This window comes from Phascolarctos cinereus, unplaced genomic scaffold (genome assembly GCF_003287225.1).
Source record: "Phascolarctos cinereus isolate Bilbo 61053 unplaced genomic scaffold, phaCin_HiC Scaffold_2;HRSCAF=192, whole genome shotgun sequence".
In the NCBI taxonomy this organism is placed as follows: Eukaryota; Metazoa; Chordata; class Mammalia; order Diprotodontia; family Phascolarctidae; genus Phascolarctos; species Phascolarctos cinereus.
In genome coordinates, this window is record NW_027555625.1 from 257,961,234 (window position 1) to 257,985,699 (window position 24,466).

General features: G+C 40.4%; 1 protein-coding gene across 1 annotated transcript in view; it reads right to left on the bottom strand.

The window, feature by feature from the left end:
• Window positions 1–24,466, bottom strand: part of CCDC187 (coiled-coil domain containing 187) — a 104,793-nt gene that overhangs the window by 60,719 nt on the left and 19,608 nt on the right. The window contains 6 exon segments of the mRNA XM_020981877.2: window positions 232–404; window positions 13,160–13,247; window positions 14,665–15,350; window positions 18,517–18,611; window positions 20,563–21,233; window positions 22,174–22,308. Of these exon segments, the coding sequence (XP_020837536.2) occupies window positions 232–404; window positions 13,160–13,247; window positions 14,665–15,350; window positions 18,517–18,611; window positions 20,563–21,233; window positions 22,174–22,308 (1,848 nt within the window).

A 24,466-nucleotide genomic window follows, 5' to 3' on the forward strand; every position in this document is an offset into this window, starting at 1 on the left:
ACAGGTTGATTATCTGATTCATTCTTAGAGCCTCAGCACCAAACATCAGTTTTTCTCAAACATCAATTCATTCATTCATTTTTGTCATAGTAAGTTTACAAAGGTATGATTATGGCTATTTTAGAGATGTAGCAATTGAGATAAAAAATGGTTAAATGGCTTATCCTAGGTCACATGGTGGGTCCATAACAAATCTTTCAATCCAAGAAGTTATACTAAATACTCTCTTACCCATATGTTTGCTTGAGGGGCTTAAAAACTCAGTTCTTCTTGTGGGAAGGTCTTGTATCTTGATCCCATTATAAGACTCAGGGCCTCCAACAGAAAGTTCAGTCAACTCTTCTTCCATTTGAACTCCAGAAGGATCAATGAAGCTGTCCTGCTTTTCAGATTCTTTCTGTGGACTGTGAGACACACAAACATATACACCTACAGAACTTTTCTTAGGTTGTGAAGTTTTTTGGGACCCTTAAAAGTAGGAAATGGAATGGTCTCTACAGAATCCAGCAGAGAGTACAGAGAATATGGACTTGTATACAAATTAGGCTAGGGATGAGGGAGGGGAGAGGAGAGAATTTTTTTTAAAAGATTGTGAGAACCTGAGTAAGCCCTGATGGCAAGACCTAAAAGAGAGAGTATTCCGGCTAGGCTATAAGCAATAAAAGTCAATACTTGGTGAAACTGGTTTACATAGTATTAGTGATGGCTCAGGAGGAAATGGAGAAAGCTAAAGGGAAATGTCAATACATTTATGTGGAAAGTAATCACTGGAACTATGCTTTTAAAATATGTTTTTGCATATAAACCAAGGCAGCTAGCTTTGTCCAATTGACTGGGCTTTTACTTTTAAGTATGAGACAGAATAGCAGAGAGGCAGGGTGCTCTGTCTTTGGAGGTAATCACATCTTTTGCATGAAACAGAAGCCTACCTGGGAATACTGAATGGCTCTCACCACCAGAGGAAATCTATAGTTGATAATGGCTCCAAGACAACATTTTTTTTAAAAAACTGTACTTTTTTGTGGTTACGATGTGTTTCTGTGTTAAGTGATCAGTAAACTTAATGAAACGTGACTCATTTTCCATGAGCAATACTGACAGATGTGTTAGTGAAAAATTACAAACTTCCTACTGTTATCTCAATTTTATTTCCTGCCTTAAAAATACTCTCATGCTAAAAAATATCAGCATCAGCATCGGCATCATCCTTTGAGCATAAACTTTCCCAGTGAGATTTTTGTTCTCCAGACACACTCTCATTTACCTTTAGGAACAGGGACTGGACCTTTGATAACATTAGCATAGGAAACTGCCTCTGCTACATAGGTTTGGTACTTTCTTTGCAGCTTAAGAACTTTAAGAGAGTGGCCCAGAGCACTGAGAGGTTTAACGTGAGCAATGTGTGCCAGATGGGGGACCTGAATCTAGGTCTTACTGACTCAGAGGGTGGCTCTCTATCCACTCACTACACCATATTGCCTTTATAGAATGTTAGTCTCTTCAGACAGTACTTATTAACAAACCAAATGCGTGTTTTTATATTAATCCTGTGAAAGAAGCACTGACTGCCAGATGGAAAGGAATAGTTTGTGGCTAATGAAAACAATGCACAATACAATGGTATATGAAACATTAGTATATAAATACAAACATAAACACAAAAAAAAGAAGTCAGGGAGAAAGGGGAGGTTAATTAATTCAACCAATATTTATTATCATATGAGAAATAAAGAGGGAAATTAAGAATTTAGTTCTCTCATAAGCTCTGCAATACTTAAGCATAAGCCCAAGGCATGGCCTGTGTTCTAGATGTCTAAATACAATTTATTTCACTAGGCATTCATTAGATACTTCCTGTGTACCCACCCTTGTGCTAGGTGGGTATACCTTCCTGTGTATCCACTCTGTGCTATGGGAGAGGTAAAGGAAGTAGACGATGGTCTCTGATCTCGAGGAGCTCATAGATTGTTTGGAAATACAAGACTGGAGAAGCTAAGTGCTTCTCTATGGACAAATTAGGAAGAGCTTACAAAAACAATAGGAACAAAGATTGAAAGCTGTAAGGAACCTTCAAGGTCATCAAGTCCAACCTCCTTACTTTAGAGATGAGACGACTGGGGCACAAAGACTCTCCCAGGTTCAGAGAGCTAGAAAGTATCTGAGGTTGGATTTGAATCAAGGTCTTCCTGATTCCAAGTCCACTTTTCTTCCACTATGCCATCAGGGTGATGGGATCAGGGTGATTCTGAAAAAAAAAGGCTGATGGATAGAAGCAAATTGGAATGGAAGTCATAAAAAATGTGATGCATGTGGATGAGAAGAGAACAAAAGAAAAAGAATGTTCCTGGCAAGGAGGTAGCCTGAGCAAATAAATGTTCTCTTATGATATCTAAAGATGACTCTAACACCTCTAAGTAGAATAGGAATGTCAAGATATTTGGAGATACCCAGTTTTCCAGAGCTAAGGCCCAGCAAAAGCAGGCTGTGCCCTGAGCTTGGCATGATGACAATCCTTTGTGCTCTGGATGATCTCACTCTCTAACAAAGTGTATTGCTTTGTCAACACCAGGCATTCACTGAGGAATTTATGATTTTCATATTAATTAATAATTATTTAGATTTGTTGGAGCTCCCCCTGTTTCCCAGAGACCTGAGAACCAGAAGCAGGTGACATGCTACAACCTAAAGCCATCCATCACATCTCTTGACATGCTCACAATCCCTGTGCTTATGTAACTGCCTAGTGAACCAAACCAAATACTGCACTCCTATTCCTGCCGCACTAACTCTGGTTCTGTATCCTGCTGAATGATCGCAAGCTCAACAACCCTTATGCAACTTAGAGACTGTTCCCATGGGACTGAAGAACACCTGTATTGTCCCAAGAAATGCCAACCATGGGAACTGCTACTCAAGACCTAAGAATGACTGTGTTGTGGTCCAGCCCCCTAGTGTTTTTTTTGTATATATGCTCTACCTTTGCCTCAGCATGTTAAGTCCTCCCTCTCAGGAATGGGAGGACTTGCAAGTTTCCTCCCTCCGAAATTAATTAAACTGCTACTTGATTCCTGACACACGTGCCTTTGGCCTGCTTTGCTCCAGACATTCACAGCTTAGAGGCCGGTTCCAGTTAGATCAACAGGAACTTTTAGTTATTTTTCTAAAACAAAAATAAGAATAAGCTGTTTTCTCTCTTTCACCTATACTCCTCTGTGACCTCTAATAAAAAAATTAAGATTAACTTTTTTCAGTGATGAAAATAGACTTTTTATGGGGCAGCTAGGTGGTGCAGTGACTAAAGCTCTGGCCTTGGAGTCAGGAGGACCTGAGTTCAAATCCAGCCTCAGACACATAACACTTACTAGCTGTGTGACCTTGGGCAAGTCACTTAACCCTGATTGCCTCACCAAAAAAAGAAAGAAAGAAAAAAAAAAAGAAAAGAAAATAGACTTTTTTTTCTCTCTCTCTTCTACCTACCCTCACCACCGGGGGAAAAAAAGAGAAAAAAAATCCTTGTAACATATAAATGATCATGCAGAATTAATTTCTTCATTGGTCAAGTCCAAAGAATGTAATGTCACTTTCTGTTTGTGGTAGAAATTTGTGAGTAGGCCAGCTATAGTGGGGGAGGGTTAAAATCTATACTCTAAAAATGAAGTTCTCTTTTACAAAGTTAATACTCCCCAGACACAGGGATTGGTCCTATGGCATTAGCCTTATAAGCAAATGCCCCAGACGACACTAAGCTAACAGTTGAGCTAACATTCCATTTTCCAAACCTGAGATTGTATCCATTAATACCAGAGAAACATCCTAACAGGCTAACCAATAAATAGAATGACTTGCTTGCTGACACTCCAGTACAAGAAGGAAAAAGAGTTAGTTCTACTTATAACCTCACCCTTATTGTTTCAGCTCCATCATATCAGGGCCACCTCAGTGAAGAACTCTGGAGTCAAAGCTAAGAATAGCTTGTTGCTACTTCATGACTTGGACTGGAGCGCTGCATAATTAAAAAGTAAGCTTGGCACTGTACTTAAATTAAAAAAAAAAAAAGATTAGGAGGAAAGTGAGAAAATAGGTACTTCTTAAGCTAACAGCAAGTCCAAAAGAGATAGATCCAAAGCTGCCATGGTAGATAGAAGCAACAGCTGTTTATATTGTGGGTTTTTTTTTTAAGCCATAAAAATTAAGTGTGGAAATGTGCAGGTTTTTTTCTTTTTATCAGCAATCAGCTTAGCTAAATCTCATTTCATATTTCTCATTAATGAGCTTTTCTGTTATTCCTGGCACAGAGTGACCCAGAAACATCTAGATTGATTAAAAATAGCTTCCAGTAACTAGGACTTCACATGCTGCCTGCAGACAGTGGGGGCTAGAATAGGCCACTATCCTACCTGAACTTCAAGTGTAAAAGAAGAGAACCATCCCATCTCTTCCAGGAATCTCAGGGAGGTTGCAGTGAATCTTGAGGTCTAAGCAATCCCCCAAATGTCTTACCTACATTGGAGATTCTAGAATGCTAGCTAGACACAAGGTACTCTGGCTGGTGTCAGGTCAAACTGCTAGCAGAGTCAGTAAGTCTAACCCCAAACTCCCAGGTATCTGGGTCAGTGGGTTGGAAAGAGAAGTGATTTGGGAAGTGAAACAACCTCCTCTCCCCTCTTAGTCCTACCCTATGGCCTAGACAAGCCTAGGAAGAGGCTGACTAATCTTCATATCTCAACTGCCAAGATTCCTTGTAAACCTCAGATCCAAAAAAAAGTAAAAATGTGTTTTTCTTCCCCTTTTCTACTTCAATATCAGTATGTATCTAGACCCCTGCAATAGGACCACTGTTATAAGAGAACATAGAATCCTATAATGTTAGAGATGGAATAAGCCTAGAACACAGAATGTCAAAATGGAACATAGAAGTTGAAAGGGCCCATTGGAATCACTGAGTCCAGCTTCCTCATTTTATAGCAAAAGAAATGGAGAACCACAGAGGGAAAGTGACCCATGCTATCTCAAAAAATGCTCTCCCTCATCTGAATGGGTTGTCTAGGAATAAAGTGAGCTTCCTCTTACTTTAAGTATTTAAGCAGAAATTAGATGGCCATCTGTAGGGAGAGTATAAAGGGTTTGCCTTCATGGGTAGAAGACTGGACTAGTTAACCACCTCTAAAGTCTGAGGTTTTTACTCTGTGAACCAAAGATGCAGAAACAAAGCAAACAGCTAGTTCTTCTCATCCTAGAGAGTAAAGTTTCCTTCTTCTGTTGCCTAAGATGGCTCCTTACAAAGACTTTTCTTATCCAAGCAATGGCAATGACCATTTTAGCACAGTAGCAGAAAGATCCCTGCACTTGAGACTTTAATTATAGTCCTAGTTCAGACACTAACTGGTTATATATCCTTGGGCAAGTCATTTAATCTCTTTGGACCCTCATTTTCCTCATCTCTAAAGGGAATAATAATCTTTGTCCTACTAACCTGTTACAGTAATATTATGAGCAAAAAAGTGAGATGGTGGGTGTGAAAGCACATTGAAAACTCTCAAGGGTTTAGAAACTTTGGGGAGCAAAGTTCCAACAAAATTGTGAAAACAAATAATCTGGAAAGCCTTAAGAAAACTGATCAATGCAATGATCAACCACAATTCCAGATGAGCAGCACTGAAGAATGCTACTCACCTCCTGACAGAGATGGGATAGGCTCTATATGCAGAATGAAACAGAATTTTTTAGACATGGCCAACGTGTGAATTTGGTTCTCTTAACTATTCATATTTATTGTAAGGATTTTGTTTTTCTTTTATTTCCTTCTCAGTGGGTGGCAGAGAAAAAGTATATACTTGTCAATTGATTAGAAATTAATTAAAAAAAAAAAAGAAAACTCCTCAGGTAGACTGGTATTGTTACCAGAAATGACAGTTAAGTAACATGTCTTTATAATTTGGGTTCTACAGGCAAACTGGGACTATGTGGAGACCACCACCTATTTAAGGGCCTGTGGGAATTAGAAAAGTAATCAAATAATCAATTGATCAACACATTTATTAAACACCTACTACTGTAGTACTGTGTTGCTTGGCCCTGGAGATATAAAACAGTGATTGTTTCAGTCCCTACTGTAAGGAGCTCAAATTCTAGTTTCCCATTCTTTACTTTTAATACCCTGAAAAACCAGTTCCTTCACCCTCCATAATCTGGTTTCCACCTACCTTTTCTCAGGCTTTTTTCACAGAATTCCCCCATCATGAATTCTATTTTTCAGTCAACCTGGACTCTTAACTCCTTCCCAAACTCAACACTCCATCTTCTGCCTCAATTCATTCACACAAGCCACCTTCCAGTCTGGAATGCACTCCATACCTCAGAATCCTTATCTCAGGGATTTGAGGCTCAGCTCAAGAGATACCTCCCCCTTCAGGAAGCCTTCCCTGATCCTCCTCTCCCTGGTTCTTTATACTCTTGCTCCTGCCTTAATTTTCCATACACTAACTCATTAATATACATGTTGTATTCCTCCATAATAATGATGATAATGGATAACAGCTAAAAAAATAGTGTTTTAAGATTTCCAAAACATTGTAGATATATTTTTTCATTTGAGTAGAATGATAGCAGGGGTGACTTTATTTCTGTCTTTATATTCCTCTCACACTGCCTTGCACAAAGGAACCCCTTAATAAGTGTTTGTTGAATTGAACTGAATATAGTAGTGGGAAACAATGGTGAGGGTTCATTCTAGTAACTTCTCTATACTCTCTGCTGAGCTAAATGGGGTGAAAATTCTGGGGGAATTTACATTTATCTCCATAACTCTGGTTAAAGCAAACCAGTTGCATAAATCATCTGTGAATCCAAGACTCACTGCTGCATGAATTGCAAAACTGTTACTATGGAAGGCAGGGTAGGAAGAGAGAATTTGGGAGGAAATAACAACAACAACCTAATTGGGCAAGTTTAAAATACAGGTCCAAACATTTTCCATGAACAATGTTGAGATGCCAAGAAGTATTCTGGAATAATTTTAGAGTAAGCCATTTTATCTCTACAAAGCAAAGTCCTCACATTAAACTAATGGTAATTTCTCCAATTCTAGAAACGAAAACTAAAATGGGGCAGCATCAAATATTACCCTTCCTCGACCCCCCCCCATGTTAGATTACACTCCTGAACACGGCAACATTCAAACACAGAAAAATATCCCTAATTTAGCCTGTCTGTAAGGGATTTAATTTTTCTTGTAATTTTCAACCAAGCTATTGATGAAAAGATCATAAAATAGCAGTTTCTATTCACCGTATATAAAGACTGCACTCTTCTGAAAGGAGATCAGACTTTCTGAATTTCTCTTATGACACTTAGGAGCCACAGGCTCAGAGATTTCAATTTTTATAAAAGTTCTTGTTAAAGAATCACTTTTGGACATCCTTTTTGTAGGATATAGACCTGAACTCACTCCCTCTCTCTCCGCTTTCCTCTCTCCCTCTCCCTACCTTTCTTTCTCCCTCTACTCCTCTCCATCTGTCTCTATCTCTGCCTCTCTGTCTATCACACACACACACACACACACACACACACACACACACACACACACACACACAAACTGTAGTTATCATCAAGTTTTTCCAGAACAAAATGAGAAGACCCAATCCACAGAAGCACAGGAGTGAATGTAATTTTACCGCAGTAATTGTCATACCAAGACAAATGTCTTCTTTTGTCTGTTCCCGAAGTTAACCATAAGCTGGGAGTGAGAGGTAAACACTCTTCACTCTCTGTGCCAATTTTATTGTAAACATAGGATCCTTGAGCAGACAGGAATGTCAGGACCCACGTTGAAGTCACTCCACAACCTAGCCCAGAAGTAAGCTTGGAACCCTTAACAAGGTGTTGGAGGGGCTTCCGCACTCCCTGGAATTTGCTGAAGACTCCAATTTATGTCTCATTTTTTGTTTCTTTGTTTTTGTCTACAAAATCAATAACCAAGTGGATTTTTTTTCATCCTGTTATTTAAAACCAGTTTGTGTGATTATTGGAGTAGGAGTTAGGTATGTTCTAGACATTACAAACATCTAGATGTTGAGTATGCTTCCAGATGTTACAAACATTTTTTCCCTTGGTCTGGCACTTCCTACCTATATAATCACAGGAAAGTCACTTAAATTCTCTGATCCTCAGTTTCCTCTGTAAAACTCTGATAAGGCCACTCCAGCCTTCTCACAGGATTGTTATGAGGAAAACAGTTTTTAAGGGCGTAAGTAATATAAATTATCATGATTGATAATTAATAATAAACCTTTAAGTACTATAAATGTTAATCAGTGAATTTCAGTGAATTTAAAGCTCAGTAAGATCTTGAATTTCATGTAATATAATCCCTTATCTTAGAGAGGAAGAAAAGGAGGCCTAGAGAGGTTAAATAGCTTATCTAAGGTCATAAGATAATTACAGGTATGATTAGAACCCGGGTCTTCTAACTTAAAACAGTGCTCTTTCTACTCTAGCACTGATATGTCTGATCCTAACGACTTTAAGAAATCCAAGTACCACAGAACTCTGAAAGCTTGGATCATTTTCTTAGGAAGAGAATTCAGATCACCCCTTGCATCCCATCAGAAGGTCATAGAAGAAATAGGAGTAGGGCAGGCAATATAATAAAAATGACAATATTGCCTGAATTACTTTATTCATTTAGTACAATGCCAACCAAACTACTTAAGATTTACTTTGTAAAGAAATTTTTAAAAATTATCAAGTTCATCTATAGGAACAAAAGGAAAAGAACCTCAAGAGAAATGATGGTGGGGAAAAGAAGGAGGAGAATTACCAGATCTCAAACCATACTACAAAGCAGTATTCATCAAAACTATTTGGTACTAGTAAAAAATAGAGAGGTCGATCAATGGAACAGATTACATATATAACATATGGAAAGCAAACACACATATAAATATAAAGCCAAAGACACCAGCTCTTGGAGTAAGGACTCTCTATATGATAAAAAGCTAATGGGAAAACTGAAAAATATTATGTCAAAATATAGGCCAACATCTCATACCATACAACATGGTAAGCTCCAAATATATACATGACAGATATAAAAAGGCACATCATAGACAAATTAGAGGAGTAAAGGAGAAAAAAAAACTTTTCAGAATTATAGATAGGTGAAGAGTTCATGCCCAAACAAGGAATGGAGAGCATCACAGGAGGTAAAATGGAAAATTTTTGACTACATATAATTCAAAAGGTTTTGTGCAAATAAAAACAATGCAGTTAAATTTAAGAGAAGAGAACTAAGAAAAATCTTTGCAGAAATTCTTTCTGATAAAGGTCTCATAATCAAGATGTATAAGGAAATGATTCAAATGTATAAAAAAACAAGAGACTTCTCAAAAGGAAAGAAGTAAGGAGGGAGGGAGGTAAGATCATTGAGACATATTTTGAGATGCACAGAAGAGACTAGAAAAAAGGGCAGAAGTCAAGTCAGTCAACCAGCATTCATTAAGTTCCTATTATGTGCCAGACACCGTATTGAGAAGGAATCATAGAAATCAATCAGTGAAACAAACAATAAACTTTTATTAAGTGCCTACTCTGTACCTTGCACCATGTTAGAGCTTTAAAAACAGCCTGGTAAATCAGTTATATAGTTAAAAAGAAAAGCCAAATGTACCTAACAGATATTACCAGTTTCATGCATAGAGACTTGGGGACATCCAAGGTTAATGGGAACAACTCAGAAGAAGATCCAGCAAAAGAGACTGAAGATAACTAGGAAAGAGTAGTGTCACAAAATCCAGAAAGAAGAGAATATTAAAGAGGGTGATTGACAGTGTCAAAGTACACAGAGAGAGGTCAAGAACAATGAGATTTGAGAAAAGGTCATTAAATTTGGCAGCTAAAAAATCATTGGCAACTTTGGAGAGAGCAGTTGAATGTTGGTAAGGTCAGAAGCTGGATTGTAGAGAGCTAAGAAGAGAATGAGAAGAAAAGGAAGTGTAGGCACCAATTGTAGATGACTTGCTCAAGGAGTAGGTCAGTCAAATCAATATGCATTTATTAAGCACCTACTATGTGACAGGGACATATGTCATTGAAAAGATGAGACTGATATAGTCTCACCATTTTAATGCTAGGCTCATGGGCAGTGTTCATAGGGGTAAAAGACTTGAATCAAGGGTATTGTCATGGGCAGGAATCATGGCACAAGACACTGTGAAGATTGCCTGGTGTCACAGAAAGAACGCTGAATTGAGAATAAGAAAACCTTGGCTCTAATCCCAGCTCCATTATTGATTTACTTTGTGTCCTTAGGGAAAAGATTTCCCTTCTCTGGGTGCCAGTTTTTCCTTCACCAGATCAGAACTAAGAAGGTCTATTCTTTCATTAAGGAGTTCTATGAATATGTAGCACAGTATATATAGAGTGCTGTACCTGGAGTTATTTCTAAATGATATCTGTACCTGCTATAATCCTGTCTCCCCCCCCCAACTCTCCTTTTCCTACTCCAAAGATTCATGGATCAGGGAAAAGTTTTTCCAATCTGAGGGAAATGCCCTCCTAGATATTTCTGGATCCAGGTTCCACATAAATGCATCCCCCCCTTTTTTTTTTCAGTGAAAACAAAATTCAAATCAATGTCAGCAAAAATGAGACAAACACAATGAATTTATTCCAAATAGTGGGAGAGTGCCTGTGATACTCATCTCTTCCACATGGCAGATGCCTGGGTCACAGAGGTAAAGAGATATACCCTCCCACCAGAGGAAGGGGGAGGACACTTATAGTGGAGGCACACACCAATGCTGATAAGTGCCCCACCCCACCAAGTCCCTGCTGTGAGTAGAACTGGAACCCCTTTGAACACTGGGATCATGGCAGCTCCCCAGCAGTTAGTCACCAGTAATGCTGACCCATCATGCTCAGATCCTGGGCTTCCTATTCTGCTGAAGAAAGAGGTCAAGGAGGGGTTCCCCAGACAGGGGGAAGCCTGACACTAGGAATAGTGTCATACTTTCGTCATACTTCCCCCTCCACCCTTGGAGCCAGGTGTCTAGCTGATTCTTGTGCAGAGTTTTCAAGAGGGGGGACTATGGGCACCCATTAGGTGCTCTAGTGTTTTCCCCTCCATCTTTGGAAGGCAGTGTAGTACGATGGAAAGAATGCTGAATTGGTAATATTAGTATAGGAGTCCAAATCTGAGTTCTGCCACTTACTACCTTTGTGACCTTGAGCAAGTCCCCTAACCTCTCCCTGGGACTCAGTTTCCTCCTCTGTAAAATGAGGGAATTGAACTAGATTATCTTGAAGGTCTGTTTTACCTGTAAATCTATGATCCCATACATATGATTCCCATGAGTGAATACTACTCAATGATTATTTATATCCCTTTGTAATACTTACTGTGTATTTGAGTTTTTGTTACAAAAATTTAATGAACACAATTTTATTTTAAATACTAAGAAAATTATTTGCATAGACTGTTTTGTGAAAAGAGGAGCACATTTTTTTATATAAAAAGTGTGTGAGTGGGGGAGGTTATACATAAAGTTTGGAAAGCATAAAATTAGAGAATGGATAGAAAGTCCTGTCCAGTAGGAGGAAAAACTGGCATCCTAGAAGGAAAATGACTTGCTCAGCAGCTCAAAGTTAACTAGTAACGGATAGAGGACATCTGATTCATAGTCCAATATTCTTTCTACTGCACCAAGCTATCTGCACAATGGTCTGGGCCATCGTTCCTCCTTATGATACTGCCCTTGATACTAATTATCTCTCTGGATGCCAGTCAGCCTGGCATTATCACAGTGAGAGGTTATGCCTGCCTCACCCTGATCCCATTCCTTTCCTGCATCTGGCCCATTCCTTTCCTCCCCTCATTCCTACAAAGAATTAACAGCCCCACTCGGACTGATATGTTCAGAACATGAAAGCATAAAACAAAAAAAGGTCTGTTTTCAATATATATTGACTCTCCATGTGCCACAAAAAAAAAAAAACATTTTGTTTCTACCTCGGGAGTTCTGACAGCAATGAAACCCATGGCTTTATTTCTAAATTTCAAAATTCTCTTAACCAGGACTCTTTTAGATTCTTAGTGTTAGACTAGACGGCTACCAAGGGTCCCTTCCATCTTTATTCATCCTGTCTCTTACTATACTGCTATTTAGATAACTACTGCCCCCTTGTGTCTGGTGATTAAACTAACCCCCCACTCTCTAGTAAGAGAGACCTTCCTCAACTCTCTCAAAATCAGAGACTATACAATGTTAGAGTTGGAAGGGACCTTGGGGATCCATCTGGTCTAACCCACTCAATTTGTAGAAAGGGAAACTGAGCCTCAAAGAATTTGTGACTTGTCCAAGGTCCCATAGTTAACAGGCCAGCATTCAGGTTCCCTGATTCCAAATCCAGTGCTCTCTGTGACACCATGCTTACCTATGCCATCCATGTCTCGGGCCTGGTCTAGGGCAGGCCAATCCAAACATTCTAACACAGAGAACTGAGGTGCTGTTTTTGTTGTGGTTGTTGTCGTCCATTCTAGAAAAGGATGCTTTCCAGAAAGTTTCTACGGCCTAGCCACACAGACTCACAAATGCACAGATATGGCAAGGCCTTTCACTGAAAAACAACTACAGAACTGGGAGGCCAGAACACTAAACCATCAGCCAACACACTGCTTTGCTCATTGCCATAGATCTGAGTTTAATTAGGTCAGCAGCTGGAACAGAGCTCTACCAAGGACAAGGGCATGAGTTCAATTCCTGTGTGCAGCAATATACTTTAGGTCACCTCTAAGCTTGCCCAGTAGTACCCAGTCACACAACTGCATTGAAGAGATTGGGTAGCTCAACACAATACATCCCCAGATGCAAAAACACAACTTATAATGTACATTCTCTCTCTCTCTCTTAACATACCCTTCTAATGAAGGAGTAATTTTTTTGCATCTAAGAGGCAATACACATTTTTCCAGTTGAGCAACACCAGGACACTCCAGGACTCTGTTCCTCTTCTTTTCCAAAACTGTTCCCAGACACCCAGGTTCTCTTAAAGACTAATGAGTCCAAGCAAGAACCCCAGAAGGGCTCATAGGATCTGATCCTCCATAACAGCCCATATAAGGGGTGCCTTTGAGTTTTAGGCCAAGCCTGGGCTCACATACCTTCTTGTGAGGGAACCAGGAGGACAGGTGAATTTGTTATCTTTTAGTGCCCTCCTTTCCACTTCAGAATCCTCAGTCAGAGTAAGATCTTTGGAAAGAGAGACAAAGGGAAAATATGATTACATCTTGCTCCATAGTTCATAGGATTAAGAAGTAAAAATAAAGGGGATCCTATATGTAGGTAGAGAAGAGGAAAAATGCTCTCCCCAAAACTCTAAGTTCATTACAAAATTACTTTTGTGTAAGTTAATAAATTCATACAGATATGGACTTTTTTTCTCTTGATCAACTTTTCAGCTTCTTATATCCACAATCCATAGCTAGAAGAAAAGCATTACAGTGATACGATGAGGTGTCAGAGAGTTTGGATTTTAGGCTCCATCCCTTCTCCAACCCAGGAGCTGAAAAACTGCCTCTGTTTCTCTATAGGAAAGGGGGAAGCAGTTATTGGCAGTACAGGAATGAAATAGAGGAGCAGGGAGACACAGGGTTAGGTAAAAATACGGATTTCTATGCCTTTATATTTACTTTCCCAGAGACAGTTACTTAAGAGGTTCAGTCTTTATTATGAGTCATTCCTTTGTGACCATTAGGAAAAGAAAAACACTTCCATAAGGACATGTGAATTTCACCCATCTTGGGGGGTGGGGTTTGGGAGGAGGAAGTCAGGCTCTGTCAGCTTAATTTTGTGTTTATGTATTCAGTTTTAGATAATTAGCTTTGCAAATAGTAGGAACAGAACCACAGTTGGTATACTTGGTTTTTGCCCTCTTCTGGTACTACCTTCAGCAATAACATTTATTAGAGGTAAATAACTACTCTGTCCCATTGAAATAAAACAGGAAGGGGCTTCTCTCTCCTTTCTCGTTCTGAAGAATATATGTTACTTTTAGTATTTGTGGAGCCAGAAGAAGATAATCAGACTAAATAAATGTGCTGTGGAGACAGTTTGACCTCATTTTATGCCTTAACTTGTTTATTTGATTTGTCAGATCAACTGCTCTGTGGATTTCCATAATAAATATTTGTTGAAAATGGTGAAGCGCCTACCTGCAAAAGCGCAAAAGAAAACTTTTCCTCAGCAAGTGAAGTGCCCAAGAAGGAAAAAGACTTAAGATTTATTAAAGTTTACTATTTATGTAAGGTCAAAGACTAGATATGCCGTGGAATCTAGTCATAAGATAAGACATAAATGCATATGACTATAAATTTCAGAGACCTGTTCCAATATAGATGTGTTCCAGCTATTGTGGGCTTTTGTGTCTCTTTAAAAAGAAAAGAAAAAGCCTACAATAACCTCTCCATCCTTTAGAAAAATATTTGTAGGTGTTAATGTTTTTTAAATGGGACTCACATCTGTAGCTTCTTTAAACTTTTATTTTCACTCTATAGACTTGCAATTTCACATACATGAAGTATCTAGATATAAATTGAATTATTGTTCACATTTTTTTAAACTGATAAAAGTCAGAGTATTCTACTGAATTGTGGTTAGTAAGACCTACCTTTGGGCCTCGGTTGCTGCGCCTTGTCAGGGCAAGGACTCTGTTGCTCGTTCAGTCCTGGAGTACTGTAGGATAACATTTCACCAGGTGCAACAAGGCTAAGGACAACTGAGACTTTTGTCTCCATTTCCACTCCATCTTTTCCACTTTCCTGAGTCATCCCTTCCTCTCTGCCACTGAGGGTCTTGATCACTTCTGGTTCAGGACCTCCAGGGGTTCTCAAGGCAGTTAGGCTGGAAGACTGCCCGAGTACAAGAGCACAAGAGGATTGTGCTACCACTGGGGGGCACTCCTGAACTGATGAGGTATCAGTGCTTTGTACATCCAGACACTTCCCAGGCTTGTCACTGGGTGTGCCAGACATTCCTGGGAGGTTTAACTTCTCAGTCAAAACTTCAATTCTCTCCTTTAGCACCTGAGCAGTGGCCTCAAGAATCCGGATCCTGGCCTGATTGTATTGGAAGGGCATAGGGTTTGATTCTTTGTTAGGCACCACAGAAACCTGAGTCTTCTCCAAGTTTTCAATCTGACTTGACTGAAGATTCAAAGCTGGAGGTAAAGGGCTAGGGCCCAAGTCTGGCCGTTTTGAAGGCCCAGGGGATATGCTCTTGGAGAACCACAAAGGGAGCTTAACCCCACTTTCAGAAGCCCTGGTAGTAACTGGAGTTTTAGTATCATGGGAAGTTCTGTTCAAATACAAGGGGAAAATAATTGAAAAGAAAAGCATTCAAAAGGGGCAGGTACATGGCACAGTAGATAGAGCACCGGCCCTGGAGTCCGGAGGACCTGAGTTCAAATCTGGCTTAAGATACATAACACTTACTAGCTGTGTGACCCTAGGCAAGTCACTTAACCCCATTGCCTAGCCAAAAAAAAAAGACATTCAAATGACAACCACTAACAATAATAAACAATGTAAACTTATGTAACACTTCAAAGTTTTCCAAAGTGCTTTCCTAAGCTCTGTCTGCCTCAGTTTCCTCAACTATAAAATGGGGATAACAATAGCACTTACCTCCCAAGGTTGTTGTGAGGATCAAATGAGATATTTGTAAAGCATATTGCATAGTGCCTGGGACATAGTAAATGCTATTAAAATAGTATTAATATACCCCATTTTCACATAACCTAGCTTGAGTAAAAAGAAAGTATGTGACTCGCCCAGGGTCACACAGACAATAAAAGTCAGAACTAGTTTTCAAACCCAGGTTCCCTGAATCTACGTCCAATGTCTTGTCTTTTTTTTTTTTAAAGACTGAGCCTGTGATTTATTTCATTGCTGAACTGAAGTGATGAGGAAACTCCCTCTGCCAAAGCAGAACAACAATTGCCCAGTGCCTGGAGGAACTGAGAAGTGGCTTGCTCAGGGTTCCAGCGCCACTGTGTCCCAGAGGTCTGACTCGAATCCAGGTCTTCTTGATTCCAAGGCCAACTTTCTATCCATTATGCAGCATTGCCTCTCTCCAATGTTCTTCCCTCTATCCTGTGCTCTTAATTAGTTTTTCCTCTTTTCCTTAAGGAGTTGGGGGTTGGGACTATGGATCTGGAATACTGTATATGATGTCAGACATTAACTGTTCTTTCTTATAAGGGAACTATCACTGCACGTGTACACAAGAGTCAGGGTTGTATTCTATCTGGAAATGACAAGTGTAAAATAGCATTAATCAGACTTTTTTTAATTAAAGGGAGCTTGTTTAAGTTAATACTTGAAAACAAAAAGGTTTCATGAACATGCACAAGAGAAATGCTTTCTGGCTTTGAGATCGTCCAAAGTCAGTCAGTCAATAAGCGTCAATCAAAAACCTACTATGAGCCAGGCACTGTGCCAAGCCCTGGAGATACAAAGAAAGGCAAAAATGAAAGTCCCTCCTCTCAAGGATCATAATCGAATGGAGGAGACAGCACAAACATATGAAAATCCAAAAGAAAGGAAAACTGAAAGAAATTCCCTATTACTGGCGATCCTTCCCCCCCCACCCCCCCAAAAAAATGTGCCTGGGGAAGTTAGTCAAGACTTAGCTTCAGGAAAAGCCATGACAGAGCCTCTGTAGAACTGCAGAGCAAAGAAAACCTTTAATAATTTTTCTGAGAAATGAGAGAAGCAGATTTTAACACACACACACACACACACAAACACACACACACACACCCCATTGTAGATCAATGAGGAAGACAAAAAAGACAGCTAGACCACATGAGAGAAAGACCCAGAGAAATGAGCACAGCCTCAAAGCCACATCATGTGGCCCTCTAGGTCCTCAAGCGAGGCCCTTTGACTGAATCCAAACTTCACAGAACAAATCCTCTTAACAAATGGATTTGTTCTGTAAAATTTCGACTTAGTCAAAAGGCTGAACCCAAGGACCCAGAAGGCCACATGTGGCCCTGAGGCCACTGGTTCCCCAGTCTTGGTCCAGAGCAAAGAACAGAGAGGCAGCTCGTGTCTGGAACATTGTTTATCTTCAGACTCAAAGATGCCAGACACCTCAATCTTTGTGTCCAATCCCCTGCTCTACAAGCCTAGTCCTCCTACCTGGGCTATGGTGGGGATTTGTTAGTTCAGAACTGTAGTGTTCTCTTGAAACAAAGGGGGTTGAAGAAAAGAAGGCAGCCTCATTCTTAGAGCTGGGTTTGGACAACAGACCAGATCTCAGGGCATTTTCTATTTGTTTAAATTCCTTCTCCTTGGCAATAGCATGATCTGAATTTTACCTAAGAGGGAAGGAGAAGTTTTCTCTTCATTCTGCTTCATTCCTTTCATTCTATTTCCCATTTAAAAACTGATATAGCTTTCAAACTCTCCATTTTCATAACTGAGAAACAAAGTTCCAAATGTTTCCTCATTCTTACATGTTAGAAGCCAAGCAGCACAGTTAGCAAAGGTGTATGTGCCATAGAGAGTTTGAAAACTGAGACGTCTTAACACTGGTCCATGTTTAAAGTCTCCCAAGCCAACTCTTGACAGGGCTTCCCTTCTGATTCATGCCCCTGGAATGCCCTCACTATGCCCTATGAGACAGAGGGAAAGTTCCTTCTGCAGCTTTCCTAACCCCTAAGGAGTTATATATATGACTTTCTGAGTCTTTTCTCTCTGACTTTGCACATCCTATCCCTTACTAATTCCTGTTAATTCTGTGGTGGTACTGTCTCTCATAACTGCTTCCTCTCTCTATTCCCCCTGCTACTGCCTTACCATATTTCCACTTATTTATTCTTTGCAATAGTGTCCTACAGGTCTTCCCTCCTATCTACTTCCTCCCTGCTCCAACTTGTCTTTTGTACTGTTGTCAGAATAATCTTTCTTCTGCCCTATTTGGTTATGTCTTTCCTCTGCTCAAAGTTCTACTCTCCAAGCTACTTGGTCTGGAATTCAAAGACCTCCACAATTTGGCCCCAGCCTTTTCCTATGACTCCGCATCCTTAGGCCTTCTATGTTTCAGACAAATCTGACTTCTCTCTCTTCCCCAAACATGTCACACACCTTTTCCCTTGCCTCCATTCCTTTTTTTCATGCTATTCCTTATGCCCAGAGTATCTCTTCTCATCCTCTTTGCCTGCTTAATCCCTCCCCATTCTTTAAAGCTCAACTCATATCTCACCTCCTCCATGGAGCTGTTCCCAATCATCTATGTTGCCAACCCCCCTTGGACCTCACTTACATTTGGCTCTGTATGTCACTAATGCATTTATTATATGGTGTTGTACATCATAATGATCTGTTTTTTGTGTCATCCCCTTGCTAAAACCAACAATTTCACGAGGGCAGGCCCGACAACTTGTCTAATCTTTGTATGTCCCACAGTACTCTGAACACAATAGGCACTCAGTAAATGTTTGCTTTGTACCCACCTGTCTTGAAGCTCTTTGTTACCTAGCACAGCGCCCCATGCCTGCTTTTCATGCTCCAGAGCTGTCTCCCTTTGGCTTTCCTTGGCTTCCTGGGCCTAGGTGGGGAAGAATAACCAATAGTTCAACAAACACTTGTCTGGTATTAGTATACGTAGAGCTCCAGCACTAAAGAAAGGGCAGGGCATCATAGGCTTCTGCTTGGGGAAAAAGTAGAAAAGACACATGAGACACATTTTCCAACATGGAAGTGTTGATCCACGCTTGGATCCAGGTGAAGGGAACACGAGAGGGTAAAAATTCCTTCCAACATCCGCACCCTCATCTTCTAAGTATTCAAGACAAAGTACCAACCAAGGTGAAGAGGTTCCATAAGCTATGCTTTCACTACTTCCTACACTATTCCCACACACACACACACACCCCCAGTGGCTAACCCTGTTGACTCAAGCCCCAACCTCTAACCTAGGTAACCCAAGTGAAGCTTATCAAGGCTTTAAATTACTCATCAACACACAGTAACAGAACAGATGTTGTTAGCCTATTGACAACTACAGATGTTAGTGAGGACCAGAGTACCACACACAATGCAAGCTGTTGCTGGTTTCCAAGAGAAAGGAAGCAGGTGACCAGTATCTTCCCTTATTCCTATAAGCAACAGGTCTGAGATTTTCTATCATCCTCCTTCAAAGACTTAGCCTCTCAGATTTGGAAAGAACTTCCAAGAGGTTATCCTTGATCTACCCCTCTTTGCTTTAAAGACCAATCAGAGCCTAAATCATTGAGATTTACTTGTCCTTGTTTTTGAAGCTCAGGGACAGATAATAGCTCTACTCTAGGGGATCATATAGCAAAAGAACTAGAGGAAAATCTCTAACTTAACGTCCTATAATGGACAAGAATCACATAGGATAAGAAGACTTGGAAGAACCGAGATCTCTACTAGTGGAGGACCAGTTGATATTAGCAAGATCTCATAGATCCATCTAAGAGGCTAGGGGATTACTCACATTCATATTGCTCTATATTTTAGAAAGTGTGTTGTCTGTACTTGGTATCATATCATTAGCCTCTTTTTGGAGATGAGGAAACTGAGACCCAGAAAAGTGCAGTGACATATAGAAGGTCATGAGTTAGGTGGCAGGGCCAGAGTTCAAACAAGGTTGTCCAATTCCAAATCCAATTTGACTCTTTCTACTATGCCATGCTTTTCTGAGAGGTAGATTCTATGGCCTTGTTAGCACCTCTTCTAATTAAAAAATCCTTTGGGTCTAACAGTTATTTCCTGCTTTAAAAAAAAAAGAGAGAGAAAGAAAGAAAATAAAACTTTGTCTTTAGCCCCTCTACTGTGTAAATTAAGGGTTCTTAAGCTGGGACCCATGAACTTTTAAAAAATACATACTTTGATCATTGTATTTCAATATCATTAGTTTCCTTTGTAACCATATGTGTTTTGTTTTATGCATTTAAAAACATATTTCTGAGACTGCTAGAGGGGTCCATGATAAACACAAAAATGGTTAAGAAGATGATGTTTTTTTAATCCTTTACATGCTAAGATGATAATCTTGATCTCTTAAGAATGTATAGGGGCAGCTAGGTGGCACAGTGGATAGAGCACCCGCCCTGGATTCAGGAGGACCTGAGTTCAAATCCGGCCTCAGACACATAACACTAACTAGCTGTGTGACCCTGGGCAAGTCACTTAACCCCATTGCCTAGCCAAAAAAAAACCCAACATGAATGTATGAAAATTCTGGGTTGTCATTCTAACAATGGAGGCTACGTGTACTGAGTATTATCATGACCTCTCCTGATCCTTCCTACAACCCGGTGACATGCAAATTGCAGGGTGATTGCCAGTGATGCAATCTGTGGTCATGGAAAAGAGTGGCTATCTGGTCTACTTGGAGATTGAGTCTTGGGTTCACTCCCCATAGGTCCTGTGTCCTCTAATTTAAACACTAGGCTAACATAATCACAGACCTTCAGAAGATAAAAGACCAAGGGCCAGAACCACCCAGCCAACAAATCTCACCAAGCACTTACTTTGGAAAGGTGAGATTTTTGCCCAGAGGCAATGGTCTTGGATGACATTCGTGAGACTCTGGCATTGGTCTTCCTGAAGGAAGCTTCTCTCTGTTTCTTATACACCTCTTGCAACTTCTTCTCTCTCAGCTCCAAGGCTTTCTTTACAGATATTTTGGCTTCAAGGCACCTTCTCTTTCTTTCTATTGCTTTCTGATTCATGAATTTCCGGATTTCTATAGTGGTATAGGGCCGAGAGGCACTCCTATCTGTCTTTCTGTGGGTCCCTTGGTAGTCATTTTCTTTTCTAGGTACTTTCCATGCCTCAGAACTACCCATTCTTGAAGAAAGGTTCTTTCCATCTGAGACAAACTGAAGATTCCTTCTTCTCACTGCTCCATTTTGAGGTTTTGAGGAATGCCATTCCGATTCACCTACTTTCTTGGAAGATGTGCCCTTTGGAGACTGGGATCGTGTTCTTTTGTTATCTGCCTTGTCTTGACTATGTGATTGGAGATTTCTCAAAAGATTCAAGAGAGCTTGGAATGGTTCAGAACTACCACAGCCCACCAGTGCTGAAGTTTCTGGAGAGACCTGGGAGTTTCCATGGAGAGCAGCTGCTCCTTTCTGGTTGTTTATATCTGGGATGGGGGGTGGTATGTGCTCAGATTTTTGAGTCTTCTCCCTCTGTCCTGCGAACACAGTCACAGAACTATTAAGGAAGCTGGGGGTGGGGGAGCATTGGGGAAAAGATCAAGAATGGCCACCAAGGGGTTGTGGGCAGGGACTCTGCCCAAATTTATTCCCCATAGCCTTTATCCAGATGCCACAGTGTCAGATATCCCACCATTACACAGTCCCTTCTGAGTTTGAAACTTTTCCCCCACATCCCCGGGTGGCCAGGATCTGCACATTGCCCCATCTCACATGTCAGGGAGAGAACTGCCTGATAAGCTTATGCCCACTGACATATGAATAGAGGAAGACTTACAGGAAGCAAAGCATTACAGCATGAAGAAAGCAGAATCAGAACAATAATATCACACACACTGAAATTATTTTTACATAGTCACAAATAACAACTGCAACAATATTTGTTTTAATGCATAGAAGAAAAGATCCAAGGGGACAGGGGAGCAAGCAGGATAGTCTTATAATATTTGCTAATATGCATTTTTAAAAAAACCAAATTCCTAGTGATTTATAATTTATCTGTGTGATCTTTTTAAAATTCTGGTTTATTCTAATGCTTTTGTTGATGATTACTATTAGAATTTAAGAAATCTCTCCCCCTCACCCCCCCCAAAATCCTTTCTACAAAGTTTTATATTTGAAAACAGATACTTGGAGAGGGCAATGTTTAACCCCAAAGAATGAAGCACTTAATGCCCTCTAATTTCAAGTATCACTGATAAGTCAGTACAGAAGATATTCTAGGGAAGGGCCCCAGATGGGAGACTAATGATTCAGTCTACTTGGGTTTTACCTCTCAAAACAGAGACTCAGTAATGTCTCTCTTCTAGTTTCTCTTCCAGGTCTTCCCTTCCCTCCCCACACCACATATACGCCACCTAACTAGTACTGAAGTAGAAATTCAGGAGGGAATTTCATTTCCAGAGCAGCACCAAATACCTGACTCCTTTGAGGTGGCTAGACCTTCTAAGAGGGCCTGATTCTGGAGCTGGAGAAACGTGGGAGGGGGCCCAAGGAGGAGCCTCACAAGCCTCTGTCCCTTTCTCCACGCAGAAACGCCAGCCAGCTTAGCATCTTAAAGAAAAAACATATATCCCCTGGATGCAATGGAGCCCTTTTAGAGCGCTGGGGATGGGGACAGAGTGGGAAGTTCAGGTTAGGATCTAACAGTGCTAGTCCAGGAAGACTTTGATGGAGTCTCAACTCTACCACATTAATTAGCCACATAACTGGGTAAGTCAAACCTTCCTTCATTTGGAAAAATGGCAAGAATATTTACATCGCTTACCCTGAAGGGTTGTCGTGAGGAAAGAATATCATGCTTCATAGTCTAAATGTGAGCTATGAGCTCTCTATATACAGATATACTATGATGGAGGAAAGAACACAGTCCTTGACATCAGGAAACCTGGGCCCTAATTCTGTTCTATCATGTCTTCATTGAGGACCACAGGCAAATTACTTACCTATCCCTCTTGGCCTTGTTTTCCTCAGCTGTTACATGGAGGGACACCACCTCCTCTACTTACCACACAGAGCTGCTTAATAAGGATCAAATGTAAAAATGAACATGAATGTATTTTGGAAATGATACAATGCCATACTAAGACAAGAGATGAGGATAAAGATAGCTTTTCCCCAGATGCCCTCTCTTGTCATCCTTACCTCTGCTCATCATGCTCTTTTATCAACAAATGAGATAGCCAAGGCTTGGGGACTGACTAAAATGAACTAGCTTCCTTGCCTCTTCTGGCCTTCCCAGCACAGCAGCTTGTAGACCAGACGTGAGGCCTATCCTGTAAACCAAAGCTGCCTCCCTAGCCAAGGGAAGAGCATCGTCACTAACGTAACTCAAGCTCAATGGACTGCACGGTGAGCCACAGTGAGGGTTAATGGAAATATCATTTTATTTTTGATGATTTGCACCTCATGAGAGCAAACTAATTTGATTTTAAACTGGTGCAAGTCAGCAGGAACAGAGAAAGAGAATCAATGAAAGCTCCTAGCCCAGGCAGAATGAGAGGCCCTGTATAATGCAAAAATAAATGATCTACCACATCACAAACACAAATGAGTTTTCTTTAATAAATGTTGTCACATAATAAACACCATTTATCAAGGTTTTACTTCATAATTTCAGATTACATTCACCAGATGCCGATACCAACACCAAGATCATTACAAATACATAGACAATGTCTACCAACAGACACTTCAGATGTTCTTCTCTCTCTCTCTCTCTCTCTCTCTCTCTCTCTCTCTCTCTCTCTCTCTCTCTCTCATTCTATCCAATAAGGTTTTGTTGACCAGCTCAGATTGCAGGATTAGCTATAAAGGGTGCAAATAATTCACAGGATCCCCAGCCTCTCCTATCTCCAAATCCTTTGACAGGCTGGCATCAAGTTGATAGTCAGGCTTCTGCTACCCTCAGCCAATGCTGGCCTTTGCAATAAACTATTGGCTTTCACTGGCATAGATGCCTGCCCCAGTGCCAGATCTGCCACTATTCTCTTACTCACTGGGATCTACCCTGGAAGTTCGGGAATAGGTATTACCTCAACATGAGCAAGGTCAGTGTCCATGATGCCAGGCCACTGGACTCTTGGGGATGTATTGTCCTAAGTATAGATCACAGATGAGGGTGTTAATCTTTATCTGTCATGACTGCTAACATACACTTTGAGTTGTGCCTCTAGTAATAGAGATGGTTTTCCCATTTCTCCTAGTCCCTTCTGTGATCAATTCAATTCAAAGAGTTTAAAGGCACCTATTATGTGCAAGTCAATAGGGATACAAAAATGATATGAAAGGCTGGTGTGAATCAGGAAGTCATTGTGTAGCTGGGACTAGGGGATGGAGTTAGTCTGTGGCCAGGGCCAAGGAATAGTCAGTCTATGATGGAAGCTATTGATATGATCATCCTGAACCGCAGCTCAAGGCCTCACTTTGTGCTTGGGACACATACTGCTTCATGAAAAGACTGTTATTATTATCATCGTTGCTATCATCATCATCTCTATTAGTACAATTCTCTCTGTTCAACTGAGCTAACAAGATTCAAAGACGATTTTGCAAGCATCGTAATTATCTGAATGGAACCTAAGAGCAGAATCACAGAATGCTAGAGTCAGAAGGGACCTTTGTTCTTGTTGTTCATTTGTTTCAGTTGTATCCAATTCTTTGTGACCCCGTTTGGGTTTTCTCGGCAAAGACAATGGGAGCTATCTGCCAT